This window comes from Mytilus edulis, chromosome 13, assembly GCF_963676685.1.
Source record: "Mytilus edulis chromosome 13, xbMytEdul2.2, whole genome shotgun sequence".
Classification (NCBI taxonomy): Eukaryota; Metazoa; Mollusca; class Bivalvia; order Mytilida; family Mytilidae; genus Mytilus; species Mytilus edulis.
Window position 1 is genome coordinate 32573589 of NC_092356.1, and position 25473 is coordinate 32599061.

Genomic DNA, 25473 nt, shown 5'->3' on the forward strand with positions numbered 1-25473 from the left:
TTGTCAAATCTCTTTCCAATTTTTGGGTCAACTCAACTCCTAGCAAACATATTGTGTTTCTTTCAAAAATTAAAGCTCTTTCATAGCTGAAATCTCTTTCCAGGAGCTAAATATATCTTAAACATCTCATATTTCGAGGATAAGCTTATTTTTGCATTGGTTCAGCAGCCATCTTAGATGCTTTAATCATATGATTAAAATTTAATACACCTCAAAGAGGTGGATTAAGTTTAACGACAGTTTTAGCCTTTTTAACACAGCGTTAAAATTAACAACAAGTTGAACAACACACTAATCATATGATTAAATTTAATCGAATGATTAAGAAATTTTAACAACGCGTTAGCACTAACGACAAGTTGAACAACAGACCCCAGTAGTCACAACCTTGTGCATCTGTATCCCTGTATTAGATCTGTATCGAACTACGGAAACTGCATTTCTGGGATCATCAGTGAGATTTAGTCCGTCTGTTGATCCAGGGAAGTGATCTGTGAATGTGTGAGCTAGACATAAGCTTGTGAGAAGCATGCATGTAAATGCATAAAAAGACAGACATTGGTTCATTTGGATACTTTAACCTAAATTTGTGTTAATTAGTGAGTTGCTTTAGATTTTGTAAATAGACAAATTTACCTTCACTATGGTGATATGGGTGTATTGCTGCCACTTTTCTAGAAGACCTATCAGAATCTGTGCTTACAGATTCTTTGGAGTTTGTTTGAGCTGAAGAAACTCCTGAATCGGAAGATATTGTTTCAATGGAAGACTTTTTAATCACTGGACGTTTTTCTCTAATATTATCTTCTTGTACATTAATTTCTGTTTTATCTACTTTAATATGAGTTGTTGGATCTGAAAGACAAACAATACAAATTTTATTGTGATTATATATCTTATAGAAAATAATTTGTTAGGACCTTATCTTATTCTTCAAACAGCCAACCATTATAACTATTGTACAAAAAACAGGTACAAATATATTTTTGCTTTACAAATTGTACTTACCCGGTATACAAATAAAGTCGACAGTTACTCTGCTATTATATAGTGATGAAACATTAATGAGATTATCTATTTTTGTGTGACAGTTCATTTTGGGGTCCTCCTACCATTCCGCACTGAAACTATGTTGATTTCTTTGAAAATTCAGAGACATCTAGTTAGATGCAAAACAACTAAATTGTTAGGTTCCATGTGTAAATTATAGAATAAAACCAGATGCTCCGCAGGGCCCAACTTTATATGACCGCAGTGCTGAACATTGAGATTGATACAGCTCTGAATTTTTTATTGTGATTAAGTATTGACACATAATAGGTTTCTGACACAGAACGAATGTGGTCTAATGAATTTAAAAATATTTTGTTTGCTATTGAGCAATACACTATACTGTTGAATATTAATCCCCTCAAAAAAAAATATTTGTAGAAAAATTTCTTTTTAATATCTGGTTCCTGAAATGAGAAAAAATAAACACCCTTACCCCACACATCTCAAGACAATCATTATTTCTTAATACATAATTTTCAAGCAGTGTAAGGGAGGTAATCATGTAATCAACCATATATATAACAGTAATCTTTAAATTTTAATTGGATTACCTCCCCTTTACTGCTTTTAAATTTTCTAAATTGTCTTTAACCAGAAGAACCCTTGTTTTCCCCCTTTTTTGTCCTTAATTGCTTGATGATTTGAACCAAAACCCCAACCCTATAACCATCCCTTTGTAGTATGGAAACTTGTGGTAAATTTCAGAGAGATTTATACACTTAAAGTTATTGACTGAAAACTAAAAAAAAAAACTTATTTTGGCCCCAAATTCCTACACATTTGGGACCATAACCCCCATTATCAATCCAAACCTTCTGTTATGATATTGTAATTATTGCATTTATTTATGTTGGCCTGATTTGTGTTGTGTGGCCTGATAGTTGTTTACAGAATAATCTTAGAACTGTGCAGTTTAGAAATCACTGGAACAATTATAACCAAGGCCAGTACATTGCACGTTCCTGACCTGGTTATTCATCTTGCTAGGTTGGGGGAACTAGCTGGTAGCTTTTATATGAATACATGTTAATGTAACACAGATTCAAAGTTCAATATATAATGTTTATTAAATCAGCATTCAGTATAGTTTATCAATCACAATAATCACAATAATCACATAAGTTCATGAGACATAATAAAACAGCATGTCTAATATAAATCCAAGTCTATAACACCAGTGTCCAATAGGTGACTATAAAGCAAGTCTGCCAAACTGCATGGTCAACTAATATATATATTGTATATTTTATAATTCAATTTACATAACATTAATACTCATTTATCTAATTTACATAATAATGCTATTTTATCTATTTTCCCAAATATCAGGTCTTTGTGACATAACCTAAAATCTTAAAAAGTAAGAAATCCCTTTTGTATATATAGCACTTCTCTAATCCTTAATTCTCTATTGTTATTTAGGCCTCAGGGGATTACATAATAATTTGCTTTACACTTATCTAAAATTGTGAAGATTTATATTAACTATTTATCAAGTAAATTATTTCTTAAGCTAGTGCTAAATATCTTAACTAATACTGAATTATAACAATTATTCAAATTCCACATTTTAACATTCTTGCATCTAAAATATACTGGTTATACAATTACAGAATGATTGGAACTTTCCAGAATGATCCTAATAAAAAATGCGTTATATAAAGATCTACATTTTACTAGAAACTTCTATTGTAACTTTCTAGGATGTTCCATCATAGACTGTTCTAGAATCTTCCATGACAACTATATATATACAGACACTAAAGTTAAACACTCACACTTAGACATAGACATCGATAGACATTAGTATTCACCGCATTTGGATTGACACTTTAATTCTACAAACAACATCATACTGGATTGTGACCTTAGTAGTGAACGTAATATTCAGATTGGATTACAAGAAGATGTCTGGATACAGATAAAGATAAAAGATTGGACTCATATTTTGACAGTTAAGTTGACAGTAATAGTTGTGTAATACTTCTTGTAAACTTTTGTATAATAAATATTGTTAATTTTTATAATTGATTTGTGTCTTTTGTTGGCTACAATTTAAAGGTGATTTCGGCCGTAACAGAAATTGGGGGCTTGTCCGGGATACTGAAAATATCTTATTCAAAATTTGTTTAGTAATTTTTATTATAACTAGCCAACAAAATTCTACATTAATGGCATTTGATGCCGGTAAATTTTTGAAAACGCCAGACCTGGAGGGGTTTGATAATTTAAAGAAAGAGGAATTAGTGTTGCTTGCTAAACATCTGAAATTGAATTTTAAGGTATCTATGAGAAAACAAATTATAAAAAATTTGGTAATAGACAAATTAGTTGAAGCAGAAATTTTAGGTGAAGAGGCTCTTGAACTTAAGGTCGAAAATGTTGACTCCTTTAAATTTAAACAGCTTGAATTAGAACATGAACTTAAATTAAAAGAACTAGAAATGAAGTAGATAGAGAAAATAAAAATAAAAGAACTTGAAATGAAGGAAAGGTTGGAAATAGAGAAAATAAAAGAAAAAGAAGATGAATTTAAATTAAAACAAGATGAATTTAAGTTAAAACAGGCAGAACTTGAAATGAGGGAAAGACTAGAGATGGAGAAACTAAAACTTGAAATGGTCAAAAAGAAATCCCGGACGAGCCCCCAATTTCTGTTACGGCCAGAAATCGCCTTTAAATTGTCTTAGGTTATCAAAATTGTTATCTTATCTTTGAAGTGAGCCATTTATCAAATAGATCTTCTTTTTCCCGAGCAAATTCCACATAGGATTGTGAATCGAACTTTTTATGAGATCTAAATTTTTGTCTATATGCTTCTGGTACTAGCTCATAAGCTTTCAAAACTTCTTGTTTCACCGTGTCATAATCGGAACTTTTTTCTGATGGAAGTGTTTGTTGGCTACAATTTAAAGGTAATTTCGGCCGTAACACTTCTACCTGTGGTATTAAACATTGTGGTACAATTTCAGAGCAATTGAAATGCTTATACACAAGTTGATATCATGAAAGTAGAAAAATACTTCTTTTGGGCCCTTTTTTGGGCCCCTAATTCCAAAACGGTAGGGACCATCATCCCCAAAATAAATCCCAACCTTCCTTTTGAGGTATTACACCTTTTCATAAAATTTCATAGAGATGTATTCACTTAAACTAAAGTTATCTTCTGGATCAAATGTGTTTTTGGACGACGACGACATCATACCATTATACAAACACAAAATATTTTGCAGTTATATAAAACTGTATTTAAATTGTTTCATCGTCGGAAATATTAAATTAACATGTATTTGTATTTGCTAAGAAAAAATATACAAGCCCAGCGAGCTTAGCTTATCCCTACCTCCTATAAAACTTGATTCTTTATGACGACTTCTTTTGTATTGACAGATACAACAAATTATAACCATTATTACAACCAAAGCTCCTAAACTACAACCTGTAATAATCCACCTGCAAAAAGAAAACCATCTTTTATACATATTACATTTATAATACTTTATACATCTCATAATATATGTGTATATTAGAGGGTCATGATTAAGGTTCTCCATTTCTGTATTCTTTAATTTTTTAAGCCATTTTTTTTGTTCTTTATAAATTTTGTCAATTATTTCTTTTCTTTATATTTTTTGGCTCGTTACTCTATATGTTATATTTTTTGGCTCGTTACTCTATATGTTATATTTTTTGGCTCGTTACTCTATAATTCTATATGTTATATTTTTTGCCATTATTGTATATTCTGCAGATCCCATCCAGACCCTGCCTGTGAATATGTACATGACTCATGGCATATATATCAACACTTAGCTGTGTATAAAGAATAAATTTATGATTATGAGGGGGACGATTCAGATCAAGAGAAACTTATTTAACCTGTTCACATATTGTCCTATATCAGGAACCTAGTCACTGAATGACTTATGAGATGTTAATTTTTGTTATATTGAATATTTGGTGCTATTTGGATATAATTGATAGTCTCTGTTAAATTCAGTCAAAACTTTTACAACACTTTAGAGCTTAAACAATTGTACAGACACTTGTCCTTTGGAGAGGACTGCACATTGCTCCCTAAATAGGTTTTCTTTAATCATTTTTGTTTTTTTCGATTGCTATCTCATAGTTGCATACCCAATATCTCCTTTTATACTCATGTTAATGTTCTTTTTACATGACAGAGAACTGTTATACCACTGGACCAGGTAAGGGGGAGGGTTGGGATCCTGCTAACATATTGGACCCCACCACATTATGTATGTATATGTGCCTGTCCAAAGTCAGGAGCCTGTTAGTCAGTAGTTGTTGTTTGTTTATGTATTGCATATTTGTTTTTCATTCATTTTTTATATGAATAAGGCCGGTAGTTTTCTCGTTTGAATTGTTTTACATTCAATTTGTCATATCGGGGCCTTTTATAGCTGACTATGCAGTATGGGCTTAGCTCATTGTTGAAGGCTGTATGGTTACCTATTGTTGTTAATTTCTGTGTCATTTTGGTCTCTGATGTACATGTGGAGAGTTGTTTCATTGGCAATCATACCACATCTTCCTTTTTAAATATAATAAGTTACAAAAATCAATAACAGGACAAACAAATTCTCCCTCCATTCAGTTTTCTAATAGAAAGTACCTTACCTCTTGTCACTAAAACTGCCATCATTTGATATGTTATCTTCTGTCTTATTGCCTAAAGAAAAAAATGATAAAATATTTGAGATATTATGAATAGACTGATCAATCAGATTAGTCAATCGTTGTTGTAAAATAAACAATGCAGTGTTATTTACAAGCATTGACCAAACAGTCAGTTATGTTAAGAGTTAAAATTTCCACATGATCTGATAAGCTGGTCCCTTGCTGGCTACTTCACTATGTTCCTTGAAAGTAGGTTATTACAAGCGGGTACCAGTTTTATAATGTGAAACCTTTCTGAACCGGAAATGCTTAACAAATTACGTCAGCAAAAAACTATATAGGCGTGCGAAATACAATTTGTGAAATGAAAGGTGGACGGCAAACAATTTAATGGCTTCTAAGGTCAAGACATTGGTCACGTGATAAAAGGACAGAGTTCACGATTTTTTGGTTAACGTGCAAGCCTCATGGTTTTTGGACTCGTATCGTCTTATTTGTACTAGTAAATTAATACCTTTTATGGTCCAATATCCAAAATCTAAATACATGGTTAGATTCAGCATATCAAAGAACCCCAAGAATTAGAAATTTCGATGAAATCAAATAAAGTTCAATTTTTCGACCCGTTAGACCTCATTGTGGACCAATTTGATAACTAGGCCCAAATATCAAAAATCTGAATATATATGGTTAGATTCAGCATATCAAAGAACTCCATATATTCAATTTTTGTTGAAATCAAACAAAAAGTAATTTTGGACCCTGAATTGTACCAACTTGAGAACTAGGTCCGGTCATAATAAAAAATCTAAGTTCATGACATGTTCAGATTCAGCATATCAAAGAACCCCAATAATTTTTGTTAAAATCAAACAAAGTTTTATTTTGTACCCTTTGGACCTTAATGTAGACCAATTTGAAAACAGGACCAAAAATTAAGAAGCTAAATACACGGGTAGATTCAGTATATCAAAGAACCGAAATATTAAAATTTGTGATGAAATCAAACAAAGTTTAATGTTGGACCCTTTTGGCCCTTAATTCCTAAATTGTTGGGGCCAAAATCAATCCCAACCTTCCTTTTGTGGTCAAAGACCTTGTGTTTAGAATTCATAGATTCCTATTTACTTATACTAAAGTTATTGTGCGAAAACCAAATGCCTTTGGACAAAGCTGATGCTGGCGATGACAACAACGATGTCAGATACCAATATACGACTGCAAATTGTTTGTGTTTATATACAAATTACTGAATTATTTAGAGTTCTTGATTCCTTTTATGTAATAAAACCATTAATTCATAGCCTAATTGCTTTCTATTTTAAATCCTGCATTTTCAAGCATCATTAAGAGCTATTTAGTCTTAAGTTCAAATAAAGCGACAGTCATTTCATATCTTAAATAAAGACAACAGTAGTATACCACTGTTCAAAACTCATAAATCCATGGACAAAAAACTAAATCGGGGTAACAAACTAAAACCGAGGGAAACACATTAGATATAAGAGAACAACGACACAACACTAAAATGTAACACACACAGAAACGGACCAAGCATCAGACAAAATCCCACGAGAATAACAAATACAACATCAAAACCAAATACATGAATTTGGGATAGACAATTACCGTGACACATCTTATCGCAATGTGAATTTACACTGAAAAAAAAGAGAAAACAAACGACGCAACATTAAAATGTAACACACACAGAAACGAACAATGATATAACAATGGCCATATTCCTGACTTGGTACAGGACATTTTTAAAGGACAAAATGGTGGGTTGAACTTGGTTTTGTGGCATGCCAAACCTCGCACTTTAATGGCGATGTTAAATATAACATTGAAATGACAACATAATATTACAGGACTACAATACAAATAAATAAGAGAACGTATTAGAAATACCTGATTAATAGATAACAAAAAGTATCAGGTTTAAAATTCAATAACTAGACGTTATCCTGCTAAAAAATCCAACATACTTTTAATTGAAAATTGGAAGTCTGGAAGTACTAAAAACAGGTATTTCTGATTTTAGCAACAGGGTAAATAAAACATGCCCTCCTATTCAAATTTCATATCTTTCCTTTGTATTCAAAAAATCTTCCAAAAAGGGTTCTTCAGTGATTCCAAGTCCTTCTGCTTTCATTTGATACCTATTATTGACAAAGTTACAGCTATGCAAGTATGCATAGGAACTATTTTGTTTTAATATGTACTACATAATTGTATGTTCATTCTGACCGGGCGGAATTAGTGGTTCTATACCATTTCATGCCATACTTGGTTAAAGCTCAATCAAAAATATATCTGCTACATGTAAATTGTTTATCTATCCATTAAACTGTTATTGCAGTTTCAACAGAACTACATCTGCCTGGATGTATATAACACTAATGAGTCTATAAAGGTATTTGTTCAAATTAGAATGATGTCTAAACTTTGGGAGATGAAGAAATTGTAAAACTTACGCATGCAGTACAGGTGTTTGTTCATTGGTGAAAGTCACATGGTACCACTTTATTTCGTACCAATTTTGTAAATTATGGAAACATTGTATTTGCGTGGGTATTTGATTTTATAGTTTATTGTTGCAAAAGTCTGCATACAAGCCTGTAGAAAATTTGTACTTTGTGACATTTAAATTTGTGGTTCACCTGTAAACATGAAACTCACAAAAAAATGGCACTAGAGGCTCTTAAGAGCCTGTGTTGCTCACCTTGGTCTATGTGCATATTAAACAAAGGACACAGATGGATTCGTGACAAAATTGTGTTTTGGTGATGGTGATGTGTTTGAAGTTCTTACTTTACTGAATGATCTTGCTATCTATAATGAATTTGACCCATTAGAAACACTTAGGAAAATATTTTGTAAAAATTTACAGAGAATTTACAAAATTTATGAAAATTGTTAAAAATTAACTATAAAGGGCAATAACTCCTTAAGGGGTCAACTGACAATTTTGATCACGTTGACTTATTTGTAGATCTTACATTGCTGAACATTATTGCTGTTTACAGTTTATCTCTATCTATAAAAATAATCAAGATATGATAATCAAACGGTAAAATTTCCTTAAAAATTACCAATTCAGGGGCAGCAATCCAACAACCGGTTGTCTGATTCATCTTAAAATTGAAGAGCAGATAGATCTTGACTTGATTAACAATTTAACCAAGTCAGATTTGCTCTAAATGCATTGGTTTCAGAGATATGAGCCAAAATCTACATTTTACCCCTATGTTCCATTTTTAGCTATGGCGGCCATATTGGTTGGATGCTGGGTCACCCAGCACAGTTTTTAAACTACATACTCCAATGACTATTGTGGCCAAGTTTGATTACATTTGGCCCAGAAGTTTCAGAAGAAAATATTTTGTAAAAGTTAACGATAATGCCAAGAAATGAGAAAAGCTCATTTGGCCCTTTGGGCCAGGTGAGCTAATAATAATGAATAATATTAACAATCACATCTTTTAGAATTCATATCAAAAGGAAGTAGCATACCTGCTGTAGTTTTCTCTATTGGTATAGGAATATGTACTGAAATCTCAGGTTTTGTTAAACTTTCTACAGCTACAGCTTCCCTAGAAAAATATAAAATTATAGGTACAATTATTGATATGGTTAAGCAAAAAAAGAATATTCTATTTATAAAGTACTTATCTTGTCTTGAAAATTTCACTGTATAATCAATATAATGTGGATTCATCGCTATTTGTTGGAAATTGATTTGCATGGATTACATGGTTAAAGGTTAAAGGTGAAATGTGAATTAAATTACTTAACGAAAAACAGATTTCCGATAAAACAGTATGCAGAATATTCCAATTGACCACAATTTTGTTTTCTTAACATTTAATGCAGTTGTATTATACATTATTATTATACTTGACCTTCATACTAATGTATACCATGTTTATTATTTTCAATATTTTTTTGTTTATGCTTTTATAACTAACTGTTTAACACTCTTAAAATACAGTGTCGTTGTTGTATAAAACATTATGGATGGTTTTTTTTTTGGTTTTTTTATCTAAGTCCTTATTACTGATTTACAAGAAATGCAATTACTGGCAACACATTTGTTATTCAATAACTGGTTCAAACTTCCTCTTCCAGAAACATTAAACATATTATGAGGAGTTGTCTCCCATACCCTAGGTCTATAAACATGATTAAGAATTAGAAAACCCATTCGCAATTTCCTCCAGGTCACAGGGGCTTCCAAAAGACTTAATGCTTTGTCAATAAAAATTGAGAATGGAAATGGGGAATGTGTCAAATAGACAACAACCCGACCAAATAAAAAACAACAGCAGAGGGTCACCAACAGGTCTTCAATGTAGCGAGAAATTCCCGCACCCTGAGGCGTCCTTCAGCTGGCCCCTGAACAAATATATACTAGTCCAGTGATAATGAACGCCATACTAATTTCCAAATTGTACACAAGAAACTAAAATTAAAATAATACAAGACTAACAAAGGCCAGAGGCTCCTGACTTGGGACAGGCGCAAAAATGCGGCGGGGTTAAACATGTTTGTGAGATCTCAACCCTCCCCCTATACCTCTAACCAATGTAGTAAAGTAAACGCATAATGACTGTTTATATGTTAATTTTAAAAATGTGTATTCATGTTTTTGTTTGGGTGTCTGGGGGTTGGAACACCCCTTTTTTTGGCTGATCAATGCATTTGAATGGGGACATATAGCTGGAACCCCCCTTTATCCTTAGTTGGGACCCCCTTTTTAAAATTGCTGGATCTGCCACTGTATTGGTATTATATTGGAGTCAAGGGGTAATACAGATGTGGTATAGAAAAAGCCATATATTTATAAAGAAATCAAAGACAAAACATACAACTCTAAACATGTATCACCAACCAGATAAACCCCTACATGTTACTTACTCAGCTGTAAGACAGGATCCATTTAGAGCTAATACTGTTCCAGGTATACATTCTCCATTAAATGGCAAACAATTACAACTATCAAAACCATAAAAGTTGAGGTCTGTATTACATATACAGGGTTTATGACACCCTGTCTGTGTTAAGTAGTCTACTTGTTTCGATTCTGAAAAAATAAATAGAGCTGTGTCAGTTAGAAATCGACCAGGACCATATGTGTCAGATAGAAATCGACCAGGACTATATGTGTCAGATAGAAATCGACCAGGACCATATGTGTCAGATAGAAATCGACCAGGACCATATGTGTCAGATAGACATCGACCAGGACCATATGTGTCAGATAGACATCGACCAGGACCATATGTGTCAGATAGACATCGACCAGGACCATATGTGTCAGATAGACATCGACCAGGACCATATGTGTCAGATAGACATCGACCAGGACCATATGTGTCAGATAGAAATCGACCAGGACCTTATGTGTCTGATAGAAATCGACCAGGACCATATGTGTCAGATAGAAATCGACCAGGACCTTATGTGTCAGATAGAAATCGACCAGGACCATATGTGTCAGATAGAAATCGACCAGGACCATATGTGTCAGATAGAAATCGACCAGGACCATATGTGTCAGATAAGAAATCGACCAGGACCATATACGTCAGATAGAAATCGACCAGGACCTTATGTGTCAGATAGTAATCGACCAGGACCATATGTGTCAGATAGAAATCGACCAGGACCTTATGTGTCAGATAGAAATCGACCAGGACCATATGTGTCAGATAGAAATCGACCAGGACCATATGTGTCAGATAGAAATCGACCAGGATCATATGTGTCAGATAGAAATCGACCAGGACCATATGTGTCAGATAGAAATCGACCAGGACCATATGTGTCAGATAGAAATCGACCAGGACCATATGTGTCGGATAAGAAATCGACCAGGACCTTATGTGTCAGATAGAAATCGACCAGGACCATATGTGTCAGATAGTAATCGACCAGGACCATATGTGTCAGATAGAAATCGACCAGGACCATATGTGTCAGATAGAAATCGACCAGGACCATATGTGTCAGATAGTAATCGACCAGGACCATATGTGTCAGATAGAAATCGACCAGGACCATATGTGTCAGATAGAAATCGACCAGGATCATATGTGTCAGATAGAAATCGACCAGGACCATATGTAACAGATAGAAATCGACCAGGACCATATGTGTCAGATAGAAATCGACCAGGACCTTATGTGTCAGATAGAAATCGACCAGGACCATATGTGTCAGATAGAAATCGACCAGGACTATATGTGTCAGATAGAAATCGACCAGGACCATATGTGTCAGATAGAAATCGACCAGGACCATATGTGTCAGATAGAAATCGACCAGGACCTTACGTGTCAGATAGAAATCGACCAGGACCATACGTGTCAGATAGAAATCGACCAGGACCATACGTGTCAGATAGAAATCGACCAGGACCTTATGTGTCAGATAGAAATCGACCAGGACCATATGTGTCAGATAGAAATCGACCAGGACCATATGTGTCAGATAGAAATCGACCAGGACCATATGTGTCAGATAGAAATCGACCAGGACCATATGTGTCAGATAGAAATCGACCAGGACCATATGTGTCAGATAGAAATCGATATGTAACAGATAGAAATCGACCAGGACCATATGTGTCAGATAGAAATCGACCAGGACCTTATGTGTCAGATAGAAATCGACAAGGACCATATGTGTCAGATAGAAATCGACCAGGACTATATGTGTCAGATAGAAATCGACCAGGACCATATGTGTCAGATAGAAATCGACCAGGACCATATGTGTCAGATAGAAATCGACCAGGACCTTATGTGTCAGATAGAAATCGACCAGGACCATATGTGTCAGATAGAAATCGACCAGGACCATATGTGTCAGATAGAAATCGACCAGCACCATATGTGTCAGATAGAAATCGACCAGGACAATATGTGTCAGATAGAAATCGACCAGGACCATATGTGTCAGATAGAAATCGACCAGGACTATATGTGTCAGATAGAAATCGACCAGGACCATATGTGTCAGATAGAAATCGACCAGGACTATATGTGTCAGATAGAAATCGACCAGGACCATATGTGTCAGATAGAAATCGACCAGGACCATATGTGTCAGATAGAAATCGACCAGGACCATATGTGTCAGATAGTAATCGACCAGGACCATATGTGTCAGATAGAAATCGACCAGGACCTTATGTGTCAGATAGTAATCGACCAGGACCATATGTGTCAGATAGAAATCTACCAGGATCATATGTGTCAGATAGAAATCGACCAGGACCTTATGTGTCAGATAGAAATCAACCAGGACCATATGTGTCAGATAGAAATCGACCAGGACCATATGTGTCAGATAGAAATCTACCAGGATCATATGTGTCAGATAGAAATCGACCAGGACCTTATGTGTCAGATAGAAATCAACCAGGACCATATGTGTCAGATAGAAATCAACCAGGACTATATGTGTCAGATAGAAATCGACCAGGACCTTATGTGTCAGATAGAAATCGACCAGTACCTTATGTGTCAGATAGAAATCGACCAGGACCATATGTGTCAGATAGAAATCTACCAGGATCATATGTGTCAGATAGAAATCGACCAGGACCTTATGTGTCAGATAGAAATCAACCAGGACCATATGTGTCAGATAGAAATCAACCAGGACTATATGTGTCAGATAGAAATCGACCAGGACCTTATGTGTCAGATAGAAATCGACCAGGACCATATGTGTCAGATAGAAATCGACCAGGACCATATGTGTCAGATAGAAATCGACCAGGACTATATGTGTCAGATAGAAATCGACCAGGACCATATGTGTCAGATAGAAATCGACCAGGACCATATGTGTCAGATAGAAATCGACCAGGACCATATGTGTCAGATAGAAATCGACCAGGACCATATGTGTCAGATAGTAATCGACCAGGACCATATGTGTCAGATAGAAATCGACCAGGACCTTATGTATCAGATAGTAATCGACCAGGACCATATGTGTCAGATAGAAATCGACCAGGATCATATGTGTCAGATAGAAATCGACCAGGACCTTATGTGTCAGATAGAAATCAACCAGGACCATATGTGTCAGATAGAAATCGACCAGGACCATATGTGTCAGATAGAAATCTACCAGGATCATATGTGTCAGATAGAAATCGACCAGGACCTTATGTGTCAGATAGAAATCAACCAGGACCATATGTGTCAGATAGAAATCAACCAGGACTATATGTGTCAGATAGAAATCGACCAGGACCTTATGTGTCAGATAGAAATCGACCAGTACCTTATGTGTCAGATAGAAATCGACCAGGACCATATGTGTCAGATAGAAATCGACCAGGACCTTATGTGTCAGATAGAAATCGACCAGGACCATATGTAACAGATAAGAAATCGACCAGGACCATATGTGTCAGATAGAAATCGACCAGGACCATATGTGTCAGATAGAAATCGACCAGGACCATATGTGTCAGATAGAAATCGACCAGGACTATATGTGTCAGATAGAAATCGACCAGTACCATATGTGTCAGATAGAAATCGACCAGGACCATATGTGTCAGATAGAAATCGACCAGGACCTTATGTGTCAGATAGAAATCGACCAGTACCTTATGTGTCAGATAGAAATCAACCAGGACCATATGTGTCAGATAGAAATCGACCAGGACCATATGTGTCAGATAGAAATCGACCAGGACCTTATGTGTCAGATAGAAATCGACCAGGACCTTATGTGTCAGATAGAAATCAACCAGGACCATATGTGTCAGATAGAAATCGACCAGGACCATATGTGTCAGATAGAAATCGACCAGGACCATATGTGTCAGATAGAAATCGACCAGGACCATATGTGTCAGATAGAAATCGACCAGGACCATATGTAACAGATAGAAATCGACCAGGACCATATGTGTCAGATAGTAATCGACCAGGACCATATGTGTCAGATAGAAATCGACCAGGACTATATGTGTCAGATAGAAATCGACCAGGACCATATGTGTCAGATAGAAATCGACCAGGACTATATGTGTCAGATAGAAATCGACCAGGACCATATGTGTCAGATAGAAATCGACCAGGACTATATGTGTCAGATAGAAATCGACCAGGACTATATGTGTCAGATAGAAATCGACCAGGACCATATGCAAATGAATATTGATCAATCTGTTAACCTAATTCGGGTTGAAAAAATCTCCAAACGGAAAGTCAGTTACTGTTTGCAAATTGACTTGTTATAAAAACCTTTCCAAAACAGACCAAAATTCATCTTTTATTTGAATTTGAATGTTCCAGTATTAATCAAAGTCTGATACATGTACATGTATATGTGCACTTGCATACAGTTGATTTCTATCTGACAAAGTACATATCTTATATATGGTCACCATGTTTGGGCCTGTACCACTAAGTTTGGCTCTTTGGATCATGAGTTGATAATTGATGTTTGTTTAATTAAGGAGATATGGTATGATTGTCAATAATATGTCTTCTTTTGCCTTCAACAATGAGTAAATCCCATACCATTTAGTTGGGTATTATTAACTAGAGGCTGTGTCGCTCACCTTGGTCTATGTGCATATTATAAACGAAGGACACACAGATGGATTCATGACAAAATTGTGTTTTGGTGATGGTGATGCGTTTGTAGATCTTACTTTACTGAACATTCTTGCTGCTTACAAAATTGACTATAAAGGACAATAACTCCTTAGGGGGTCAATTGACCATTTTGGTCATGTTGACTTATTTTTAGGTCTTTCTTTGCTGTACATTATTGCTGTTTATAGTTTATCTCTATATATAATAATATTCAAGATAATAACAAACTAGAGGCTCTAAAGAGCCTGTGTCGCTCACCTTGGTCTATGTGAATATTAAACAATGGACACAGATGGATTCATGACAAAATTGTGTTTTGGTGATGGTGATGTGTTTGTAGATCTTACATTACTAAACATTCTTGCTGCTTACAATTATCTCTATCTATAACAGTACTTTCTGTGGAAAATGTTATTGAAAATCTTCAAATTTTAAGAAAATTGTTAAAAATTGAATGAAGGGCAATAACTCCGTAGGTGGTCAATTGACTATTTTGGTCATAGTGACTTATTTTTAGTTCTTACTTTGCTGTACATTATTGCTGTTTACAGTTTATCTCTATCTATAATAATATAATTATAATAACAAAAAAAACAGCAAAATTTCCTCAAAATTACCAATTCAGGGGCAGCAACCTAACAACCGATTATCCGATTCATCTGAAAATTCCAGGGCAGATAGATCGTGACCTGATCAACAATTTTACTTCCTGTCAGATTTGCTCTTAATGCTTTGGTGTTTGAGTTATAAGCCAAAAACTGCATTTTACCCCCATGTTCTATTTTTAGCCATGGCAGCCATCTTGGTTTGTTGACCGAGTTACTGGACACATTTTTTTAACTAGATACCCCAATGATGATTATGGCTAAGTTTGGTTTAAATTTGGCCCAATAGTTTCAGGAGAAGATTTTTCTAAAAGATTATTAAGATTTACGAAAAATGGTTAAAAACTGACTATAAAGGGCAATAACTCCTAAAGTGGTCAACTGACCATTTTGGTCATGTTGACTTATTACTAGATCTCACTTTGCTGAATATTATTGCTGTTTACAGTTTATCTCTATCTATAATAATATTCAAGATAATAACAAAACTAGAGGCTCTCAAGAGCCTGTGTCGCTCACCTGTTAATGTGTTTACAGATGTTGGCCATCTTCGTTGGTAGGCGGGGTCATTAGACACTTTTTTTTTAAAAAGATACCCTAGTATTATGATTGTGGCCAAGTAGTTTTAGAAATGATTTTTATACAAGTTACAAAAATGACGAAAAGTTGTTCAATATTGACTATTAAGGGCAATAACTCCTTAAGGGGTCCTCTAACAATTTTGATCATGCTGATTTATTTGTAGATCTTACTTTGCTGAACATTATTGCTGTTTACAGTTTATCTCTATCTATAATAATATTCAAGATAATAACCAAAAACAGCAAAATTTCCTTAAAATTACCAATTCAGGGGCAACAACCTAACATCCGATTATCCGATTCATCTGAAAATTCCAGGGCAGATAGATCGTGACCAGATCAACAAATTTACTTCCTATCAGATTTGCTCTAAATGCTTTGGTTTTTGAGTTATGAGCCAAAAACTGCATTTTACCCCCTATGTTCTATTTTTAGCCATGGCGGCCATCTTGGTTGGTTGGCCGGGTCACCGGACACATTTTTTAAACAAGATACCCCAATGATGATTGTGGACAAGTTTGGTTTAATTTGGCCTAACAGTTTCAGAAGAGAAGATTTTTGTAAAAGTTAACAACAACGACCACAGACGCCGGACGACGCCGGACGCAAAGTGATGGGAAAAGCTCACTTGGCTTTTCGGGCCAGGTGAGCTAAAAACGGCAAAATTTCCTTAAAATTACCAATTTAGGGGCAGCAACCCAACAACTGGTTGTCAGATCCATCTGAAAATTTCGGGGCAGATAGATCTTGACATGATATACAATTTATCTCCGTCAGATTTACTCTAAATGCTTTGATTTTTGAGTTATAAGCCAAAAACTGCATTTTACCCCTATGTTCTATATTTAGCCTTGGCGGCCATCTTGGTTGGATGGCCGGGTCATCAGACACATTTTTAAACTACATACCCTAAAGATGATTGTGGCCAAGTTTGGATTAATTTAGCCTAGTAGTTTCAGAGGAGAAAATTTTTGTAAAAGATTACTAAGATTTACAAAAATGGTTAAAAATTGACTATAAAGGGCAATAACTCCTAAAGGGGTCAACTGACCATTTCGGTCATGTTGACTTATTTGTAAATCTTACTTTGCTGAACATTATTGCTGTTTACAGTTTATCTCTATCTATAATAATATTCATGATGATAACCAAAAAACAGCAAAATTTCCATAAAATTACCAATTCAGGGGCGGCAACCCAACAACCGGTTGTCCGATTCATCTAAAAATTTCAGGGCAGATAGATCTTGACCAGATAAACAATTTTACCCCATGTCAGATTTGCCCTTAATGCTTTGGTTTTTGAGTTATAAGCCAAAAACTGCATTTTACCCCTATGTTCTATATTTAGCCGTGGCGGCCATCTTGGTTAAATGACCGGGTCACCGGACACATTTTTTAAACTAGATACCCCAATGATGATTGTGACCAAGTTTGGTTAAATTTAGACCAGTAGTTTCAGAGGAGAAGATTTTTGTAAAAGTTAGCGACGCCGGACGCCGGACGAAGCCGGACGCCAAGTGATGGGAAAAGCTCACTTGGCCCTTCGGGCCAGGTGAGCTAAAAATGCTGTGCCACGACAAAATATGAAATAATTAAAATTTCAAATGTGAAAATAGCTTAATATATGACAAAAATGGGACAGGCAGATTAAAAATGAGGCTGGCCTAAACAGGTTTCATTGTTATTACATCTATGTTTTAGAGAAAGGTCAGGAGTTGGTATGTTCTGTCAAACTTCCTAATAATGTTAGAATTCATATTATCCGATCCTTATTATGACATGTAATATATCCTGTTTTGTTGTTTTACCTATCAATTTGTTTCTATTTCCGTACCACTTACTCACTCATAAATTGCATTTAACTGAATATATTTAATTAATTCATTTAAATTATAAGTGAAGAAAGGGTCTCACTCTCACTATCCTATAATGTTGCATATTATTTGTATGACAATTTCAATTCGTTTAAACAATTTCTTAGACATGTTAGACAGATATAATTTAGTTGAAATGGAATATAGTATAAATGAATAATAATGGCTTACTTTTATAAATTGTGACTTGGATGAAGAGTTTTCTCATCGCACTCATACCGCATTCTCCTATATCTATAAAAACTGTCAATTTTTAAAATTTATTGGATTATCTCCCCTTTTAAAATTTCCAAAGTCTGAAAAGGTTTCTAATCTAGAATTTAGGAAAAACTCTGGATTTAAAAGGATGGCATTTATAATTGAATTTAAATATGATAGACTAATATGTAAATGTAAGTGACTTTTTCCAAGTTAATCTGTGTTTTATCAAGAAAAGGGGAGATAATTCAGTTTTTTTTTGTTCAGATTTAATGTTGATACATAGAAGTATTCAAGTTTGTTAGTTGATTACAAAATAGGGAATCACTGAAGCATGACTGGAGCGGGCAAGCTTTTAGGCAGGCAGTGGGCCCCCACTTATGAAAATTTCTGGCTCCACCATTGCCAAATTATATTGTTCAAATGGTTAGACATTTTGAAAAGTCAAATTCAATGTGCATCTTTTTTTTTTTTTTAATTTACCTAATGAGCAACTGTAATGAACACAATGGTGTATATTCGTTGAATTTGTTCGATCTGCTAAATACTGTCCTTTAGGACATTCTTCACAGGAATCTTTTCCTAAATTTTCTGTACATTTCTTTACTCTGTATCCTTCAAATAAAGAAACAAAAGCTGATAATCAAATTATTCTATTGTTGGACTTAAAATCCCACAAATAATGAAATTTGTAGTTTAGTTTGAGTATAAGTCATAACTCTATTATATATGCTAAAATCTAGGCATTTATTTAGATTTGAAATTGTATTATATATATATCCACATCTTTAGAATAGTGTTTAGCAAGTAAGGTAATACAGTTTAAAAAGAAATATCTAATAAAAGACAATAATTTCAGGTGAATCATGGAAAAAAAAACCAGGTTGTAAATAGAAAGTGGCAGGTACAAACATTACTAATTTTCATAATCTGTTCTTATGTTGTGCTGTTACACATTAATGTCCCAGGTTATGGGGGCAGGATTGAGCGCTCTCGTACATTTTTAAACCCCCAACATTCTTTATGTGCCTTTCCCAATAGTTATCAAAAGTACCAGGATTATAATTAAGTATGCCAGACGCACATTGCGACTACATAAGACTCATCCATTTGTCATCAGTGACGCTTTAGTTTTAGCTGATGCATCAAGGAAGGAATTATCAACCTTCCGTTATATCAAAGCATAATACCAGGTTGCCTGTAGAAGTCAGGATCTTTACAAGAGTTTACAGCTGGTCCCTAACCCAGTTCATCATTGGACAGATGTATGCATCTCATACAATCAAATTGTATCAACTTGTGTTCTTTTTATGGAATTGCCTGCTTATATCTAGACAAACACCTAACATATACAAAAAATATTTAAATGTATTACCTAGTTGACAATTCTCTGTCAGAATTCTGCAGCAAATATAGTGACTTTCTGTCTGTTCTGTCCGAAAATATCTTTGTATATAGCCATCACCACAACTGATAGGAAGACACACTATACAGTGACCGAGCAAACATGTTGAGCAAAAAACACACCAAAAAGCATTCATTGCCCTAAAAATCCATAAAATAAAAATTATAAATCTTTACACAACTTTTTTTACCTTTGATATTATAGGGTTATTGCATGGATATTGGGGAATATTGTCCCAAGTATAATTTTATATTGCACGAGCGTGCAAGTTCAATATATGTTCTACGAGGGACAATATTCCCCAATATTCATGCAATAACCCTTTTATTGTATAGCAATATAATAATTGAAAGCAAAAATTGGTTTAAACTAAGATTTTGTCGTTGATGACGTCATTAATTTTAAAGATTTATTGCACTAGTGCAATATTGGAATTTATTGCATGCTATTCTGTGGGATATATTATACTGTAATGCTATATGAGATATTTTTTCTTTTAACTTGAGGGTTCAAGGATTTAGTATCAATGTCTCAAAAATAATTTCCCTTACTTACATGTTCAGCAAATTCAAAGAGAATCATTTTCAGACTGTGATTATAAAAATTACGAAATGTGGTATGACTGCCAATGAGACAACTATGAAAAGGTGCAAATGAAGTAAATATAAGCAATTACTATAGGCAACCATATTGCCTTCAAAAATGAAAAAAAACATACTGTATAGTCATCCATATAAGTCGATGACATGAAAAATATAAAACAATTCAATTGAGAAACTAATGGCCTCATTTATAACAAAAAAGTTTACAAATGAAATGCTTCACTGAGGGCAGCCTGATAGGACAAGTGACATAATCTTTAAGGTGCTGAAAGCAGTCACTACAAAGTTTGAAGATGATCAGCAGTGGTTGAAGCATGAACAGTTTGGGCAAGTTTGGACACAATATTCTAGCTTGTTACTGTCTGAATTTGGATGTTTATCAAATTTTTGACATTATATAGGTTTCTGACTCAAAATAAGTTTGGTCAAAATCTTAAAAATTTGAAATAGGACATTTAATTTACATAGAAAGGTCCGATAGCAAAAATCTAACAACATGGTTATATTCAGCATATCAAGTTTTGTATGAACAAGCATTCTGTGAGTATTGCATGGCAATACATAGTCCCCTAATGGTTAAAAATTCATTGTCATGGAACAAAATTCTAACTTGTTTCCAATTTGTCATGATGTAAAATGACATTAAATAACAAACAAACTTAAAGGCTAAAATAGTGAAAATTGAACTTGACCTGTAACTTGTCATGATAAAACAATACACCAAATGTCAAATCAATATCTTCACTTAGCATAAAGAAAAACAGTATGGAAAACTGATTTGCCCGACTGATGGATGGACAGACATACAGACGGGCAGAGTGCAAACCTTAAGTACCCTTCAACTATGTGGCAGGGGACTTATAACACCTCCACACAATGTAGATATAATATATATATATATATATATATATGTCTCTAATCATTGATAAAATATGTCTCTGTATATTTGTTTTTGTTTAATGGCTTTTGTCAACTTGTATCATTCCTGTATTGAAATTTACACCAATAAAATTATTTGATTTTATTTAATTTGATTATAAAAAAAAAAAATAAAAAAAAATTAGGTTGAAATAAAGCAAAGTTTAATTTTTGACTCTTCAAACCTTAAGCCTCTGTCACACCTTACAGGACAGTTCAAACAAATGCTTAACGAATAACTTTTTTTTCAATCCGTTCATGTCCGTTAGACGTCTGTTCTTATCCGTTAGATGTCCGTCCATATCCGTTGCGTGTCCGTTTAGCGTATGTTTTATCCTTCTACGTCTGTTCTGTCCGGTGGAAAATTTTGAGCATTTTCAAAACTTTGAATGGACGTCCAATGGATGAAATGTACGTTGAACGTCCGGTAGCAAATGTTTTGTACGGTACTCGTCCGTTTCTTTTCAGTTTTGTATCTGTTTTGTGTCCGTTATACATCGGTTGGAGGTCTGGCAGATAAATCCCCAACTGACTTCTACCGGATGTTTAACGGATAAAATGGATGTTGAACGAATGAGAAACGTCTTCTACTGGACGTATAACAGATAAAACGGACGATGAACGGATCTGAAACGGATAAATGCCAATTGAAAATTTCGCGTCAGAAATGCCAATTATTGGTATGTTAGATTTCTTAAGGTTCATGAATTCTTATTATTTATAACTGATCTGAGAGTAAGGGCATGTCTACACAATCATTTAGCAGCTTTTATTCAGGCCAAACACTGCTCTTTGCCGGCATTTTGAAGAACAAACAAAAATCAGATACGCAGAAACAATTTGAATATGTATGTGATTTACATGTATCATTATTGTTGCCTTTAATTTTTCCGTATATTTTATTCATCCGTTTTATCCAGTAATCTTCCGTTAGGTGTCCGTTTTATGCGGTACTGGTCCGTTTCATGTACGTTCGACATCCATTCTGTCCGGTACATTTCCGTTTCTCGAACATTGCATATCTGGTGCGTGTCCATTATGCATTCGTTACGCGTCTGTTTTATATGGTCATACATCAACGGATAACAATTTTGTCAACGGAGAACTTTTATTTTCATCCATTAGACGTCCTTTGTTACATCCAGTAAGGTGTGAATGAGGCTTTAAATATGGACTGATTTGAAAAGCGTGCCTGAAATAAAAAATAAATAAATGCACAAGATCCAGCATCTCATTTCAACCACAATAATTGAGTTTTTGTGAGATCCATGCACTTAATCACAAGATATTATAAAATAGAAGATGTGGTATGACTGCCAATGAGACAACTCTTTATAAGAGACCAAATGACACAGAAATTGTCAGGAAACTAGAAAAATGCATGTTTTTGGTGCCTATTTTGGCCCCTTAATTTTAAACTGTGTTTATTGGCAATTTGTGTGACTTGAAGTGAATTATCAGAAATATATCAATAACATATCCCACTTGGAATGGCCAACCTCATTTTTTTTTTAAATATGCAATTTCAACAACACATGTGGACACAAACATGCATGGATAGTATCCAACTCTGGGGATCAATTCTTATTAAGTTTGATGAAAAATGTCCTTGATCAATGAGTAGTTCAATTTTAAGCTAAAGGTAAACAGGGCTTGGATCTAACAGAATGTGTTAAAAACAACATGAAAATCAGGGAAGCAGGACAAATCGCCCCACTGGCAAAACTCCCCACACCAAATCGCCCCACTTTTTCACCAACTCACCCCACTTTAAAAAAAATCGCCCCAATCTGGTTTACCAACTCCCCCAACTTTTTAAAAAATCGCCTCACTTGTGAAAAGGGTAAATTAAATCCAGTTAACTTTTCCCCTGTTAACTCGCCCCACTTATTTAAAATCTACTTCAATATATAAATTTCAGTTCTACCAACTAGCCCCACTTAAATGAAAGCTAATCTACACAGAATACAAAAAAAACCCCGAAATTTATTAAACCAATATTTTTTAAATCAAATGATGTTTAACATTCTTAAAATATAATTGCAAATACATTTTCGTATCATTATTGGAGAATAACTTTATACTTGTAAGCTTAGTTATTTGTATAACAATTGAAAAGAAACCTGTTAATTGTATCATAATCATACAATTTAAGGATTTCAATTAACATTAATTTGATATTATAGCCCTTCACTAAGGTTTTCATAGGTATTGAAGTGGGGCAGGGACATAGATATATAGATATACAACGGGATTGCATCACTTTCATAAGTGGGGCAAGTTGGCACTTATAAATTTATCGTGGTTTATCTATTTGTCATGAGTAGGGCGAGTTGGCAGACCTTATTTCAGCAAAATGTTAACCCTTTTCATAAGTTGGGCATGTTGTCCAACCTATTTGCAATGTGATTTTACATTTTTTAATAAGTGGGGCGAGTTGGTAAACAAGATTGGGGCGATTTTTTAGAATGTGGGGCGAGTTTGTGAAAAAGTGGGGCGATAAGGTGTGGGGCGATTTGCCAGTGGGGAGATTTGTCATGGATTCAAAAATCAGCATAGCAGAATGAAATATAAACATGATAAAGTTGATCTCTAACTAATCATGGTACCCACTAAAAAAAAAATCAGTGCAAAATATGTAGGTGGATAGAAAAAAAGTCCACATAACTGTGCTTTTCAGCAATTTTCAAAGCACAAAATCCTTAATTTCAGCAAAAATCAGAAGGGCCAAAAGAGTTTTTTTTTAAATTAATTAACTCTATCTGTAACACATCATGGTTAAATGAACCCACTAAACAAAAATCACTCGGCCCAATGTCTGATGGCATTGTGGAAAATAGGGACAGAATGACAGAATGATGGACAAGGGTAAAACTATTTTGCCCAGACTACTTTGTTGCGTTGCAGGGCCATAAAAAAAAATGAGCAGCATTTTTTAACTATCCCCTCCCTCCCCCGCATTCTCATAAACCTGAATCCACACCTGGTAACAATGTGTGGATAGAAAAATTGAACAATATAATAGAATGAATGTATAGAAATAATCAAATAGCTAAACAAAAACAAAAAATGAAAAAAGGGGGGAACGCGCCTTTTTGACAAGACAGTAAACATGGTAAATACTAATTAATTCGATCAATTCCTTTGTGACAAAATTTCAAGAATATGCATCAATGAGTAATTGGCAACTTGAAAATGATTCCATGAGACACTGATATATCGCTGTCACATAATAAGACATAACTATACAACATGGCCATGCCGGTTTGGTCAGATAAAAAAGTTGTTGCTATTAACCAAGAAATATATCAATGGATAAATCAATACATTTTACGTATCCACTGGCATTAATCTAAAACCCGTGAACCTTACCTTTAAATGCCAACCATACTGCAGGTGACCAGATGACTGTTCTAGATCATCTAAAACCACACCTTTATCTCTATATATAGCGTAGGTGATTTCCTTGCAATGCATATCTATCTATTTATAGTGATTACGCATATATATAATATTGAATGAATTTATAAAATAAATGGTTGAGATATGAAAAGGTGTATTTTAAAAAGTTTTGTCAAGTTTTGTTAAATTCTAACAAAAAATGTTAACACAAATTGCATATCTTCTTTCAATTTTACATCATTCTAAATCGTTTCGTTTTCGTTTTTTCGTTTTTAAGGGCATACGTATACGTCTGAGGGGGTGTCTTAATTACTATATGTAATGCGTGGTAGGGATGAGCCGCTGGATATGTCACTATCTCATGCTCTCAATTTTACCCCGTAGAAATTCACAAAAAAAAACCATTCTAATCTTATAAAGGTAAAACTGACGATAAACATTAATTTTTAATCTATAATACAAAATTTAACAGACTTTTATAAAAAACCAATAATGATTTGCACGAGTTGCTTAATCTATTTATATTTATGTTTAGGTTTACATCGCTTATATGGTCA

The 25473-nt window shown here is 34.3% G+C and overlaps 1 protein-coding gene across 1 annotated transcript in view; it reads right to left on the bottom strand.

Annotated features, from left to right (window-relative positions):
• The window catches only part of LOC139499996 (uncharacterized), a 37872-nt gene extending 12907 nt beyond the window's left edge, over positions 1-24965 (bottom strand). The window contains exons 1-8 of the mRNA XM_071288686.1: positions 24887-24965; positions 19965-20134; positions 19073-19204; positions 10615-10780; positions 9211-9290; positions 5695-5746; positions 4397-4506; positions 637-855 (exon numbers count right to left, since the gene is read on the bottom strand). Coding sequence (XP_071144787.1) covers positions 637-855; positions 4397-4506; positions 5695-5746; positions 9211-9290; positions 10615-10780; positions 19073-19204; positions 19965-20130 — 925 coding nt within the window. The 5' untranslated portion in view covers positions 20131-20134; positions 24887-24965. The remainder of the gene's footprint in view (positions 1-636; positions 856-4396; positions 4507-5694; positions 5747-9210; positions 9291-10614; positions 10781-19072; positions 19205-19964; positions 20135-24886) is intronic.
• Between the last annotated feature and the right edge of the window lie 508 nt (positions 24966-25473).